Consider the following 14,388-nt stretch of genomic DNA (forward strand, 5'->3'; position numbering starts at 1 on the left):
CCATAAAATAAGCCTTTTTGTTTTATTGGATGTCGGTCTTGATCCAGCCTTCATCACACCATCGTTACATGTCCTGTGTTTGAGAAGACTCGTAGCTTTAAGAGAGTTAGCTTTTTAAAAACTTTGCGAACGACCTTCTATGCCTACTGGATCTGATTATTTGAAAGTAATAACGTCCTCGGGTCATTACTTTTATGCCATTTTTTAAAAATTTCAACAACATAAGGGCATATGGTAAGATTTTAAAATTAGTCTCTTTCTTTCTCTTTAGCTTTTTAAGGAGACTAGGATGTGATTTCCTTAGCAGTATTGCCTGTAAATATGATAAATAAATCAGAACATGGAGGTGCATATACGGTTCTTAGGGCCGTCTGAAAAGCATTCAGCTATGGCAGTTCTGGTGCACATCTCAAGTGCAAAGCCAGGGGTGAATCTGGGTGCGTTACGTCTTTGTTTCTATTTTGTGGTTCAGATAGCAGAAAGAAAAGGCTGAGGGCAAATGATGTTAGGTATTGGGAGTCTAGCTTTCTAGATAAATGTAGCAGCATGAGAGAATTTTCTCTTTATTCCACTTGGAGAAGTAATATGTTTTTCCTTGAAAACAGGTTCCAGGGCTCTCTTCCCCACTATCCTACCTCCTCACCATACATTGGCTATTTCTATCTCTGCAGATGGTCTGTGATCTTTGGTTAGATACAGAGGGTGCCAAAAAACACATAGACACATTTTAAGAAAGGAAAAAGACTGTATTAAAATTGTAATGCCCAATATTTACCAATAACAAAAGATGAATACAAGCCACATTGAGCACCTCTTGTAATTGCAAAGTCAAACATGACTTGAGTGTAACAAACCTAATACAGTTTTCTTCTCATTCTTAAAACACGTATACTTTTTTTTATTATCTTCTGTATGATGAGGGCCAAATGGATGGACCCTGTTTGCAAAATTGTACCAGCAGAAGTGATGGCATCTCGGATAGGTATTTGTAGTCATTGGGCTGTGCAGAAAACACGGTTCTCTATTTACACATTGAATGGTAGTCACCCAAAAATGATTTAATTATTGATAGACAGCTCTAGGAAAGAATGTCGTGAGTTATACCCAGCACTCTTCTGTTTATAAATTATGGAGTATATGAAGTACACAAGCCTTAATGCAAGTTTTAAATCACAAAAATCACAAATTTAAATCTATAAGGAATGAAATGACAAACATACAGTGTTTCACATTCACATTAATTTCTCCTTGTATCTGCTGCCTTAGTTAAATGGCTTTGTATCTAAGAAACCCGAGGTTGCTTCCAACACAGGTAAACACGCCTTGTGAATGTAATCAATCCGCCTGCCAAGCGCGGGGCAGAGGGAGGGGCAGAAATTGAGAGTCGTGGCTGTTCCAACAGGCAGGTATTCCTGTGTCTCCTGCAATTATATGAAATTGTTACTAAAGAGGGAACTACATACGTACCTTAGAAGGAGGGAGACACATTAATTAATATTTAACAAGTGTGTGTTTTTAAAGGAAACCAATAGCATTCTTAGTTTCCATCTCCAAATTAAAATAACCAGCAAGATAATAAAATCCCATATTCTGATTCTTTTATACAGAGGGTGTCCCCCAAATGTGTACACATTTAAAGCGATGTTGTTTATGTGTTACTTTTCAAAGTTAAATTGAAGTCATCATTACTGGCTGAGTGTACCTACACATCCATTTTACCTGCGATTTGTACACTAATGGAGAATAATCAATGTTACTTCCAACAAGATCTCTTAAAATGTGTATTCTTTTTTTTTGGCATCTTTTGTATTACCAATTAAAAATGATCAGTTCTCGGGCGGCGCCTGTGGCTCAAGGAGTAGGGCGCCGGTCCCATATGCCTGAGGTGGTGGGTTCAAACCCAGCCCCGGCCAAAAAAAAAAAAAAAAATGATCAGTTCTCTCTCTTTTCTCCCAGCCCTCGAGTTAAGTACAGTTTTGTACTGCTTTCCTGCAAAATTCGAACTGTTATTGTTTGAACTGAAAGACCTTAGAAGCTGCCCCATTGTCTGTGTTTCCAGTGGTTTTCTTGCTCTGGTCTACAAGTGAGAGCTGAGAACCTAACTGCTGTAGAAAGATAAAGCAAAAATAATGTTGCAAATGGGCGGCACCTGTGGCTCAGTGAGTAGGGCGCCGGCCCCATATACGGAAGGTGATGGGTTCAAACCTGCCCCCGGCCAAACTGCAACAAGAAAATAGCCGGGCGTTGTGGCAGGTGCCTGTGGTCCCACCTACTCAGGAGGCTGAGGCAAGAGAATTGCCTACGCCCAGGAGTTGGAGGTTGCTGTGAGCTGTGTGACACCACAGCTCTCTACCCAGGGCAATAAAGTGAAAAAAAAAAAAAAAAGAAGCCTTGAACTAAAAAAAAAAAAAAAAAAAAGTGTTGCTATATTACCATTAAAACTGAATCCTCCAATTACGCTTCGGATGATTTACCTGGGTTCCTCAGCATTGTTTCAGTCTGTTCTGGAAGAGGAAATAGATAACTTGGTTTAAAACTTGGTTTGGTCAAAATCAGACCTATATTTTCCTTTGTAGAATACAGGGTGGCCATCAAATAAATTGCACACGAACTTTATGGCCACCACGTGTAACAGTTTTCAGAATGCAACGCACCGATTGGATTTTGAGATGCGTCATGGATGACGCCCCTTCTCCTCACCTGTCCTTACTAATTGTGTGTCTGTGCCGTGTTTCTTGTTTAGCCTTGCCAAACTGAAGCCCGAGAAGAGATGAACAACAAACCAGATTCAAAAAGGTCTTGAACAGCACATATTGCACAGTTGATTTTTTTTTGTTGTTTTTTTCTTAAAGCAAAACAATAAATTTACTTTCAACGAATTCCTAGTGGCTGTTGACGAATTTTGTTTACGACATCAGCACTTTTGATGGTTTAGTCATTTATGTATTAATCACTTGGAAACTTTTCGATCTTGATTTCAAGCTTGAAAAGGCAGAGACATGCTTTTTTACCCCCTCTTTTAAATAATTTTTTTTTATTATTAGCCCCTTTTCATAGAGGAAAACCACCATCCTAGATGCTGGCATATTCACAAATCTCGGAGGTTGGAATCAGGAGCTTTCAAGGTTATGTAAAGCATCACCACTGACTTGGTTTTGTTGTGTGACCCAGTGGCTTGGGGGACACAAGTCACACAGATGACTCAGGGCAAAGGCATTGAGCTGTGTGGGTTGAACTTGTCTCCCATGAGCAATGAGATGCAATGAGGTAAATTAGTGACCGGATGGGACAGTTTAGAAGGGCCTTTTTGGCAAGGATTAGTCTCTCTATGGGTTATAGAGTTTAGACAAAAATGGCTGGGCCAGTAAGTGGTTAGGAAAACAAACAGAGATGGCTAACGCAGCAACTTCTAGTGCCCAAGGTTTGCCGAGATCACCTGTTATGAGAGCACACACTCTTTCCTAAATGTTTCTGGAAAATGTGCCTGGCCACGTGTTCTCATCAGAGCTGCAAACACCAGCTCAGGTGGATCTCAGATAGTCCTCGCTTTACAATGAGGCCTTGTGAGGAGCCTTAATTCACACCCCCTTCATGGCCCCGCAGGATTTTAGACAAGCGTGTATTTTAGTTAGCCCTGACGCCTGAAAATGTTAGAATTGCATCCTCATGAGAAATAAATGTGAAGATGAAAAGGAAACCCATTTGATAAATGGGGTTATGGATCAGGTGGGGTGCCTGCGAAGAGGATTTAGAGATTCTGCTCTGACTTGGGAGGAGTTTTCAGTTCCACCTCACCCCCCACTGGCCCCCAAGCAAGGGAAAGAAAACCCTCACCTATATCCTGGGGAAGAGGCACACATAACTGTGTTTATTTGCTCATGTCAGAAATACCAGGCCTTGGAGTTTTTTATGACTCGGGCCTAATTGCCATGGGGATTAATGTAAGCAGTTTCACGTCGGTGAAACTAAGCGACATCCTATGTGATCTGCTGGTGATTTAAGGAACACAGTTAAAATAAGCCTCTCTAAATGAGACACAGGAGCCATTCCCGGTAACGAAAAGAACGAGGATTTTTTTTACATAGTTTTATTTGTTTTCATGTTTGTCACCTGGACAGAGCATAGCTCTGTTTCCTAATTACACATCCTAGGAGGTTTCCTTATTTCTTACCCAGAATAAGTTCTGGATTTGTAAATTCCCCAGGATTTAATGTATTCTGTTTTTAATTTGAATTGAAACAGAGGTTCCTGTTTTTAACACAGGAAAATAAGTGTCAGACTGACCTGTTAGCAAAGACAAGTTCTAGGCTAGCCAGGAATCATATTCTTCAAATGTTCTTCTTTTCCTTGTTAGCAGTTTTAAATAGAGAACCTCTGACAGCTCCAGTGCTTCAGCTGACTGCAAAGGAAGCCAGCGGAGGCAGAAAGCGTGACGGCTGGGCCTCCCCAAGACCTTTTCCGACGTTGGCTAACGTTTCTTTTCCATAGACCTGAGACATGAATATAGAACGCCAAGTGTCAAGGATGACACCTACTTTATAGTCTCCGTAAAGCAAACCTTTTCCTAAAAGAAATTTTGACAGTTCTGAGATGCTAAGTCAATTTCAATTCCAGACTGTGTAGAAAATGGAATCTTTTTTTTTTTTTTTCCGCAATTGATGTGAAAATTGAAGCCTAGTGACTATTCACTTTCTAATAACACAGGGTAAATAAATACTATCACACCGTTGAAAAATGTAAGGGGGAGACAGGCTCGGTTAATGACGTTCACCACAACCTAGATTGGAAATTGTCCTTCTGAATGTTTTTATTTGTTACCATTAGAGGCTCTATATCCTTTGCATTACCGATGCTAGATCAAGTGCATGTTTATTCCTAAATGTATTTTTATCTAACCACGAATTATTCTATAAAGGTAATTGTTTTAGTCTTACAAGCAGTCTTTTAAAGAATTCACTGGGGGCGTGTCCTCTTACATAATTGGATGTTGGGTGGTTTTCTTCTGACCCATGTTTAATAATAGCCAATTTAGAAACAGAAGACTAAAATGAGATTAAATTTCATAGTCAGATAACCATATAGCCTGTTAACCTTTCCATTTTATTTTATTTATTTTTATTTTTTGATGTTTGAGTCTTCCATCAGGTCAAGCCCCCAAATGCTGTTCTGATCCCGTCTCACTTCTTCCAAGAGATTTCTCCTGCAGTCCTTTATACCCCTTCACCGTCATCTGTGATTGCTCTTTTCCACTGGATCTTTCATGCTGTCCTGCGCCTTGCTATTATTTCTTCCATTTTAGAGGAGAATCTCCCTTAGCCCTGCCTACCCTTCCAGCTACTGTGTCATTTTCTTCCTACCTGTCTCAGCAAACCCCTTGATGGACTTGCACTTGCTGTCTCCATTTCCCATTCTCTCCTGAACTCCCGTCAGCGAGTCCTTCATCCCCTTCCGCAAAGCTTGCTCTTGTCCAAGTCACCACGGGCCAGTGTACGTCTCTTCTCGGCCCTGTTCTGGGTCTGCCAGGTGAGGCAGGTGGATCCTTGGTTGCTCTCCATTGAGCTCACCTTGTGGGGTCCCCGTCCCTCTCCCCTTCCCCACCCACTCCATCTGGTCTTCTTTGCTAATTCGGTGCTATTCTCTCAAAGTGCCCCAGGGCTCTATCCTCCATCTTTTTCTCTTTCTCTTTTCAATAATACAGAATTGCAATATTCCCAGGAAACAGATCATTAGAGCTTGGAATACAGTCCACAGACAGAGGCTCCCAAATCCACGTCTCCTGCCTGAGCATCTTCTTTGAACTCTGGATTCGTGTTTGTGCGTAGGTCCGACCACCTTCCTGACCTGCAAACACTGACCAGACGGCTGAAACTTCACCTGCTGCCAGCTCAGTTCCATATCACGCTACCCCTTGGAACTGCTCCTGGGAGCCCCCCCTTCCTCAGAGAATGGCCGCTCCGTCTATACACTTATTTTCATCTGAAACCTTGGAGTAATCCTTGACTCCTGTTTCCTCCTTAGACCCACATTCAGCTTATGAACGTGCAGAAGCAGACATTTGTTGGCTCTGTGTTCAGCCCAGGTCAGCAGTCCTTGTCCTTCCACATTACTCAGAGGAAAGCGAGACCCTTAGCTGGTCATCCATTGCGCCCTGGAGGACTTAGCCCCACCTCCTCCTCTCTGACCTTGTCCCTCCCCTCTTTCCCCAGCCAGCTTCACCCAGCATCCTGTCCTTCCCTGAACCTCTGAGGTCCATCAGAGCCTCTGTCCTTCCGGCTCCTCCCTCTCCCTGAATATTTTCTCAGATTCCCACAGGCTCCCCGTGCACCCTCAGCCTCTTTATTCAGATGTCCACTTTTCACGGGGTGGGGGTCTATCCAGACTTGCAAACAGTTCCTCCTCCCACCTCAGAGCTCCCTGTCCTCCCTTTTGGCATTATTTTCTCACTGGGATTCACTTCTACCTGAGATGTGACCTGTGTCAGTTCATTTGGTTTAATTGGAGATTAACAGTGGCAGGAATGTCACCCCTTTCACCCTTGGCATTCTGCTTGGTGCGTGATCAGTGCCCAGGGGCTGGTCTCTGCCTCTCTAAAGCCTCGGAAAGTCAAACTGCATCTCCTCGGAAAGTCAAACTGCACTCCCCCCCACCCCACCCCGCTGGAAGTGCGGGGGCCTGGCAGCCCCTCGGAGCAGCCCTAACTCATGGCCCATGAGAGCTGGTGTGAATGTCCCCCAGCCCTCACGCTCAGGTTTACAATGCTGAGGCACAAAATCCCTTGGCTCTGAAAGGGTAGTCCTCAGACCAGGAGTGCGACAGGATCTGGGAACCCATCAGAAATGCAGAGTCTCAGGTCCCACTCTAGAGCTACTGACATTGGCATCTACGACCTTGAACAGCCCTGGAGACCCTGTTTGTGGTGCAGGTTGAGAGCGTCGCTCCCCACTTTGCTCCCAGGGTTCGTCAGTAAGGTCGAGCCCCACTGCCCACAGTGCGACAGGCTGTGAAACACGCATTCTGGCTGCCTCTCCTCCCTGCTGTGACGCCTCTACTTCCTTCCTGGGACTCCTTCCACCAGACCCTGCCCTGAACCCGTGCTGCAGGGTCTGCTTCTGATGAGCGAAATCTAGACTGAGAAAATAAGTGTTAGTTGAACGAATGAATAAAGACATAGTGGTACATAGTGCATGCAAGAAATTTCTACTGGGAGTAATTTTGCAGTTGCTACCAGGGCATCGTTGGAAGGTGCCATCGCTGTCAGAGTCTCTGCCCTAGGTGTGGACGTGCCCGTGATGGATGAGATGCTACCTGGAGAGCAGCTCTTCCTGCTCCACAGGTCTGCGCCATGTTCTTGGGTTTATTGTTGAAGTTACCATTTTCTCTGCTATGAGTGCCTGAACGTTAAGTATTCCCTGTTCATCAGACTCACAAAAACGATGATGGGATTGCCAAATTAAATCCTTCACGTCGGGCAATTCCCAGGGGTTAGGCTGAGGAGTGTATAGCTGACAGGTTTGAGCAAGGAGTTCATGTTAAAATTACCCTATTCCAGTCTTCCTGTGCCTCAAAACATCAGGGTCCGGGAGATGGTAAAAGATTCTGCCTCTAAAATATGTCGGAACCTTGATTTTGCTCCTCACAAGCCTTGTGGGTAGCTGCTGCAGAGAGGATGAGTTGGTAAAAGGCTCCCTCCCCTCTCAAGGCCACAGCCCAGGCCAGAGGACAAACAACTTCTTCCTCCTCCCCCCCCCTTTTCCCTCCCTCTCTCCTTCCCTCCTTCTCCCCTTCCCTCTTCCCTTCTCTCTTCTTTTCTCCTCCCCCCTCCTTCCCTTCCCTCTCCCCCTCCCTCACTCTCCCCTCCCCTTCCTCCCTCTCTCCCTCCCTTTCTCTCTCTCCCCCTCCCTCCCTCTCTCCCTCCTTCACTCTCCCCTCCCCCTCCCTCCCTCTCTCCCTCCCTTTCTCTCTCTCCCCCTCCCTCCCTCTCTCCCTCCTTCACTCTCCCCTCCCCCTCCCTCCCTCTCTCCCTCCCTTTCTCTCTCTCCCCCTCCCTCCCTCTCTCCCTCCTTCACTCTCCCCTCCCCCTCCCTCCCTCTCTCCTTCCCTTTCTCTCTCTCCCCCTCCCTCCCTCTCTCCCTCCTTCACTCTCCCCTCCCCCTCCCTCCCTCTCTCCCTCCCTTTCTCTCTCTCCCCCTCCCTCCCTCCTTTTCTCTCCCTCTCTCTCCCTCTCCCTACTGCCTGATGCCCAGCCCATTCCCAGGGCCTGGAATCTTCTTCACTACACTCTTAAATGAAGTATGATTTGACAGGGTTTCTGGAAATAATTTTCCTGGTTTCTCCTTCCGTGATATTTGTAATACCCTAGAATCTCTGTGAGTTGACCAAGGGACTTTAACAAACTGGTCAACATATGGTGGTAGGAAGGAACTAGGCCTGCTGAGCTGATGAGTACATGTGCTGTATGACCAGTCCATGAAAATTAGGTCAACTTCAGGAGGTGGTCAATATAGGGAGACGGTTGACTGTGGAGGTTCTACTGTGTATATATTGTAACTTCCATTTCTTTCTTTTTTTTTTTTTTAGAGGCAGAGTCTCACTTTATTGCCCTCAGTAGAGTGCTGTGGTGTCACAGCTCACAGCAACCTCCAGCTCTTGGGCTTAGGCGATTCTCTTGCCTCAGGCCTCCCAAGTACCTGGGACTACAGGCGCCCGCCACAACACCCGGCTATTTTTTGTTGCAGTTTGGCCAGGCTGGGGTTTGAACCTGCCACCCTTGGTATATGGGGCCAGCGCCCTACCGACTGAGCCACAGGCGCCGCCCTTCCATTTCTTTTGTAATGAAAATATCATCTCCCTCTCTCTCTTTGATTATATGACCATTTTAGTTTTTTTAATATTAAAAAAAAAGGAAATAAAAGAACAACTTTAAATCCCCTGTTCATACAAAGGAACAGAGACTTTGAAATGAGCCGACCTCAACTATAAAATATCTCTCTTGCCATACTAAGGTTTCCCAATTCCATTCTTCCAGTTAGTGGGTTATTCTTTATCCTTTCTTGGCCCACATGTCTGACTTTGTTGACTGACAAGCTGGTGATTGTGACTTCTAAGGAGAAACAGCTTTCCTCATGCAAGCTTCCTTCCCCCAGGACCAGGCAGGCAGTTAGCATTCTCTGTGGTTACCCTGTTGGCCACTCTGCTAAGAACATTATTTTCAAGAACTCATTTAATCCTCGTAACAGCCCTATAAGGTGCTAATCTTAGCCTTACTTTATGGATAAAGAAGCTAAAACAAAGATTCAAGGAGGTGAAGTAACTTGCCAAGGTCACAGGGTGATGGAGTGGGAGGGCCACATCAAATTGGAACACTCGTCGACCTCCCAGGATGAGTCCCTCACCCCTGGGCGGCACCATCTGAGCCGTCCCCCCCCACCCCCCCGTGGGTGGGTCATGCCACCCCCAGACCTGTGTAGGAACCCAGATTGCTGTGAAAGTGGGCCTGTAGCCTGGCATCACTATTGCGTGGACTTTGAAAAACAACAGATTCTTGTTGCTAGCTTGGAAATGTGGAAGTTTGTATCCGTTTTTGAGCCTGACTTTTTCCATTCACCCCTGATTTCTTTCTATAGCTTTCTCAATCTATGGTCCTTTTGCTCCCGGAATGAGGATGATTTTGTAGAAATTGCTACCTTCCCTCCTCCAGCATTCTTCTTTCAAGATGACCTCATAGTCCTTATAAATGCTCTGACTCTTTTCCTGTGTTTACACCTTATTTTCCCCTCTCCTGACTATATATCTTCTTATCTGTCCAATCTTCTGCCATCATCATCGTCTCTTTTAAAATTCTCCCCTATTAAAATAATTGTGAGGTCATTCTTCTTTTCCTTGAGGTGTGTTAGCAGTCTTTGCTCCTTGGCTCCTTCTCCTGGTGTTTCTTTTGTCTTTTTCTTCACCTTTCCCCAGGCCCTGAACAAACCACCCAGATCACAAAACTGCATGATCCTTGCCCGTTTCACCAGCACCACACACAGCTCACCTCTCAGGCTTTTGCTCCTTGGGAGGCTGTTTGCACTCAGGGTCACCTGCCTTGCACCTGCCAGGGAGCCTTAAACCTGGCCTTTGTAAATTTCCAGGAAGTGCTGATTCCAGGAATTTTATCTCATTCCTGCTTTCTTGACTGATTTTAGTCATTAGGAAAGCATCCCAAATTTAATTTCAGGTTCCTTTTCCTTCCTTTAAAAAAAACAATGTCTTAGAATTTCAGGTTTCTTTTCTCTCCTTTTTTTTAAAAAAAAAAATTATCATTTTAAGGTATAGGGCTGAAAACATTTTTTTAAATTGAGAAAATGCTAACATCTGTTTAATTTCTTTCATTATAGCTTGATTCTGGAACAGTTTAAAGGAAGTAAACTTTAGACCAACTGTAAATGGCTCGTTGAAAAAGACAGAAATTTCCCTTTCATGTCCTTCCTAGGGCATAGCAGCAGCCACTTGCCGGCTGTCACGTAGAGCAAAGTGGTCACTTAGCACAGAACACTGTGCTGTCACCTAGATAGAGCACAGTGGCAAAGCACTGATGGTCACTTAACGCAGAGCACTGTGCTGGCACCCGAGTTGTCCTAGCCATCCATGCCAGGGAAGGGCGATCGCCCTAAAACAAATGTGGTTTGGTGGGTGTCCATATTCAGGTAAGTATATTTGCAAAGGAGACATAATTGTCCTGATAGGCAATCTTAATTCAGCACTGAATGGTGAGTGTCCCGTTAAAGATTAACTTTTATTGCTCCTTTGCAAATTGGCAGCTGCCAACCTGGGGTTAAGTTCATCTTCAGCTTGTGAAGTGTTGTCTGATACCTGCGTCTAGGTGCTTCAGGCAGGATGAGACTGGTACCTCGTGGCGGGGCTGGCTGTGGGCTCCCAGCTCTGAAGGCCTCCGGGGTAGGGGTGGGGCATCTCAACCTCTCAGTCTGTCCAGCCCCACCTTCCACGTCACCACCAGCTGTCCTCGTGTGCGCTACTGGTCTGTCACTCAAACCTGCTCAGTAGATTGAAGCATCTGCATAAAATTTTACCTGCCTTGCACAAAGCAGTCACCTGGGCAGTAAAATAAATTGTGAGCGTTTTAGTACTAACCTGGCAAAAAATTTTTCTCTGGATGAGCAGGGTTTTTTTGTTTTTTTATAATCCAAGCCTGGTTATGGAAGGGGTATGATGTTTTTAGTGATCGTGAGATAAAACTGCTCATTCTGTACATTGCACAGGTGTTTAGTGGAGTGCCTACTACGTTCTAGGCATGGGGCTAAGTGTTGAGGAGTCAGCGGTGGACACAGCTGAGAGATGACAGTCACTGGGTGAATAGGCAGTGCTTCCGTGGGCCTTGCACAAGGTGGGTAAAGAAATTGTCATGAGGCTCGGTGTCTGTAGTACAGTGGTTATGGGGCCAGCTACATACACCAAGACTGGTGGGTTTGCCTGACCCAGGCCGCTAAACAACAATGACAATTGCAACAATAAAATAGCCGGGCTTTGCAGCAGGTGCCTGTAGTCCCAGCTACTTGGGAGGCTGAGGCAAGAGAATTGCTTAAGCCCATGAGTTTGAGGTTGCTGTGAACTGTGACAGCACAGCACTCTACTGTGGGCAACATAGTAAGACTGTCTCAAAAAAAAAAAAGAAATTGTCATGAGAATTCAAGGCAAGTGTCTGTAGCCCAGAGCAGGAATCAGAGTGTGACTCTTTCTAGAAATGTCTTTTTTTCTTTTCCACACAGTCTCACTATGCCACCCCTGCAACCTCAAACTCTGAGGCTTAAGCGGTTCTCTTGCCTCAGCCTCCCAAGCAGCTCGGACCACAGGCGCCCGCCCCAATGCCCGACTATTTTTTTTGTTGTTGCAGTTGCCATTGCTGTGTAGCTGGCCCAGGCTGGGTTCGAACCTGCCAGCCTCGGTGTACGTGGCCGACACTGTAACCACTGTGCTACGGGCGCCAAGCCTAGACAATGTCTTTAAACTGAGCTCCAAGAGCTGTTCTGATTTCTGTCACTGAAGCAGGGGTTCAGGGAAAGGAGTGTTCTGCACCAGTGGGATTCGAACTGTTTTGCTATCATCTGTAATTAGAAATACCTTCTCCCTTGTAACCCGGTGTACACATACATACACAAACATCTAAAATGAACATTTCTCAAAGCAAGGAATAGTTGCCCTTCCCCATGTGCTACGCTCTGGCGTACTTCACTGAGAGGCCGTGAGCCTGGAGTCTGTTGAATTTAGGTGTCCTAGAGCCGGGCGCGGTGGCCATGCCTGTAATCCTAGTACTCTTGAAGGCCAAGGCAGGTGGATTGTTTGAGTGTAGGAGTTTGAGACTATCCTGAGCAAGAGTAAGACTACATCTATAAAAACAGCCGTGTTGTGGCGGGCACCTGTAGTCCCAGCCACTTGGGAGGCTGAGACAGGAGGATCACTTGAGCCAAGAGTTTGAAGTTGCTGAGTTATGACACCACAGCACTCTACCAAGGGTGACAAAGTGAGACCCTTGTCTCCAACTTCGTTGTCCTGAGTTCAAGTGCCACCTGTGTGCTCACCAGCCTTGTCTGTTGGGCCGGTTCATTAACCTCTTTGTGCTTAATGGTACCTACTCACGGGGTCGTTGCAAAGCTAGACTCAGTTACTATATGTGAAGCATTTTAGACCTCCTCCTGGTACAGAGTAAGTACTATGTAGGTATTAGCTGCTCTACTATTATTCTGTAATGCTTAAAATAAAAATGTTAGGGGAGTCCCGCCAAATCCATTTTAGATCTTTAATGGGTTCCAACACACAATTTAGAAGACACTCTTGAGACAGTGAAATCCTCTAGGGTTGTAAGGGGGATTGGAGGCATTGGACAGGCAGGGGGCCCTCTTCCAAGTGACCCTTGGAATACGTGACCTTTCTCCTAAGGACAGTGAGTAGCCATTCTCTTGAATGAATTCTCTAGATGGAATTTATGTTTAGAAAATTAAAAGATTATTCTCACCAGGGTATGTGAGGGAACTAAAGGGCTGGACTAGAATGATACTGGGAACTCTTAGTCAGTGGTTACAAAAATCATGGCCAGAGACAGCCATGGGACAGGTAGAATCAAAGTGACTTAGACACTTGGTTGGGTGTAGAAAACCCAAGGAGCAGGAAGACAGTGTGATGGATTGTCACCCTGAGCAGCACACCCTGGGGGAGAATCCTAATGGGAGGGCATGCCACACGCTGAATCTGACATGTCTGTGATTTGTCCACATGGAGGGCAGGAGAGGAGAAAGGCTGGCACTATAGAGATTTGGAGTATGAGGGAGGGGCATGGCTACATTGACCCTGGCAGTGTCGATGAAAGGGCTTGTCTGGGAAGCGTGTGTGCACGGAAGGAGGCTGAAGAGGGTTCTTCAAACGTTTCTTTTCAAACATCAGAAAAGCTCAGCTAGGGGTGGATGGAGGAAGGAGGAGTTGATGACTGAGCTGAGCCTGCTGCAGAGAAAGGAGGAAAACCAGAGGAGGAAGGTCATCAAAGCCATTAAAAGGAAGGGTGTGTTTTGTGTTAATGAGAATGTTGTGGTCAACACTATCTCAGAGGTCTTCCTGGCTGTTTTTTTCAACCCAGGAGCTGTTAACTGGGCCTGTTTTAGTATGTGAGTGTTTCTGTGGGATTACCAGCGTAGACAGACTCTCCGATGATAATGTCTGTGCCCAGTGAAAGACATCACATATTAATTCCTGTTTCAAGAAGCAAAGCTTCCTCCCCTCCCCCCCACAACATTCTCTACACAAACACAGACGCAAAACCTGTGCCAGATTCCCACATTTTTCAAGCATTGGAAATGACATTTTAAGTGACATATTAATCTTACTTGCAGATTTTCACGAAGGACTGTAGAATTTAGAATATGAGGAATTCATTTTTAAATAAATAATTGCACCAAAATACAACTTGGAGGAAAAATAAATTTAGTGGTTGATTTTGTTGACGATGGCGTCGCTTTTTAACGTTGGTGGGGAGAGAATTTGTCACTCACTGTCTCTTAGGTGTTGGCACTTGTGGTTACTGCTAAGCCCCTGGCCTTCCCGGAGGTAGCTACGTTTAAGGATCCTGATAGTTTTAGCTACTGTAACTTAACCGTATTTGGCTCTGCACAGTGTCCTTCCATGTGACCCACACACCCAAACTTTCAGTAAAACAAACAAAAAAATTCTTTTGTTTTAATTTTAAACTCAAATTTTCAGTTGTTCACATTTGTATTATGAAGAAATTTTACCATTTATTTTTTAACACATTATGGTACGAGACATTTTATGTAACAATTATAAAACACAAGAATAAATACGCGTTACAGCAATTTTATGTACTGGTAACAAATATTACTAGCTGTG

At 45.1% G+C, this 14,388-nt stretch overlaps 1 protein-coding gene across 21 annotated transcripts in view; it reads left to right on the forward strand.

Moving 5' to 3' along the window:
• Nucleotides 1-14,388, forward strand: part of PARD3 (par-3 family cell polarity regulator) — a 760,426-nt gene that overhangs the window by 535,687 nt on the left and 210,351 nt on the right. For 3 of the 21 annotated variants that reach the window (XM_053573220.1, XM_053573221.1, XM_053573222.1), the window contains one exon: nucleotides 2,744-2,875. The exons of the other annotated variants lie outside the window; for them this stretch is intronic. In XM_053573220.1, coding sequence (XP_053429195.1) covers nucleotides 2,744-2,774 — 31 coding nt within the window. In that variant the 3' untranslated portion in view covers nucleotides 2,775-2,875. Of the gene's footprint in view, nucleotides 1-2,743; nucleotides 2,876-14,388 lie in introns of those variants that run through there. 21 annotated transcript variants of the gene reach the window in all.

The sequence above is a fragment of the Nycticebus coucang genome, chromosome 20 (genome assembly GCF_027406575.1).
Source record: "Nycticebus coucang isolate mNycCou1 chromosome 20, mNycCou1.pri, whole genome shotgun sequence".
Lineage (NCBI taxonomy): Eukaryota > Metazoa > Chordata > Mammalia > Primates > Lorisidae > Nycticebus > Nycticebus coucang.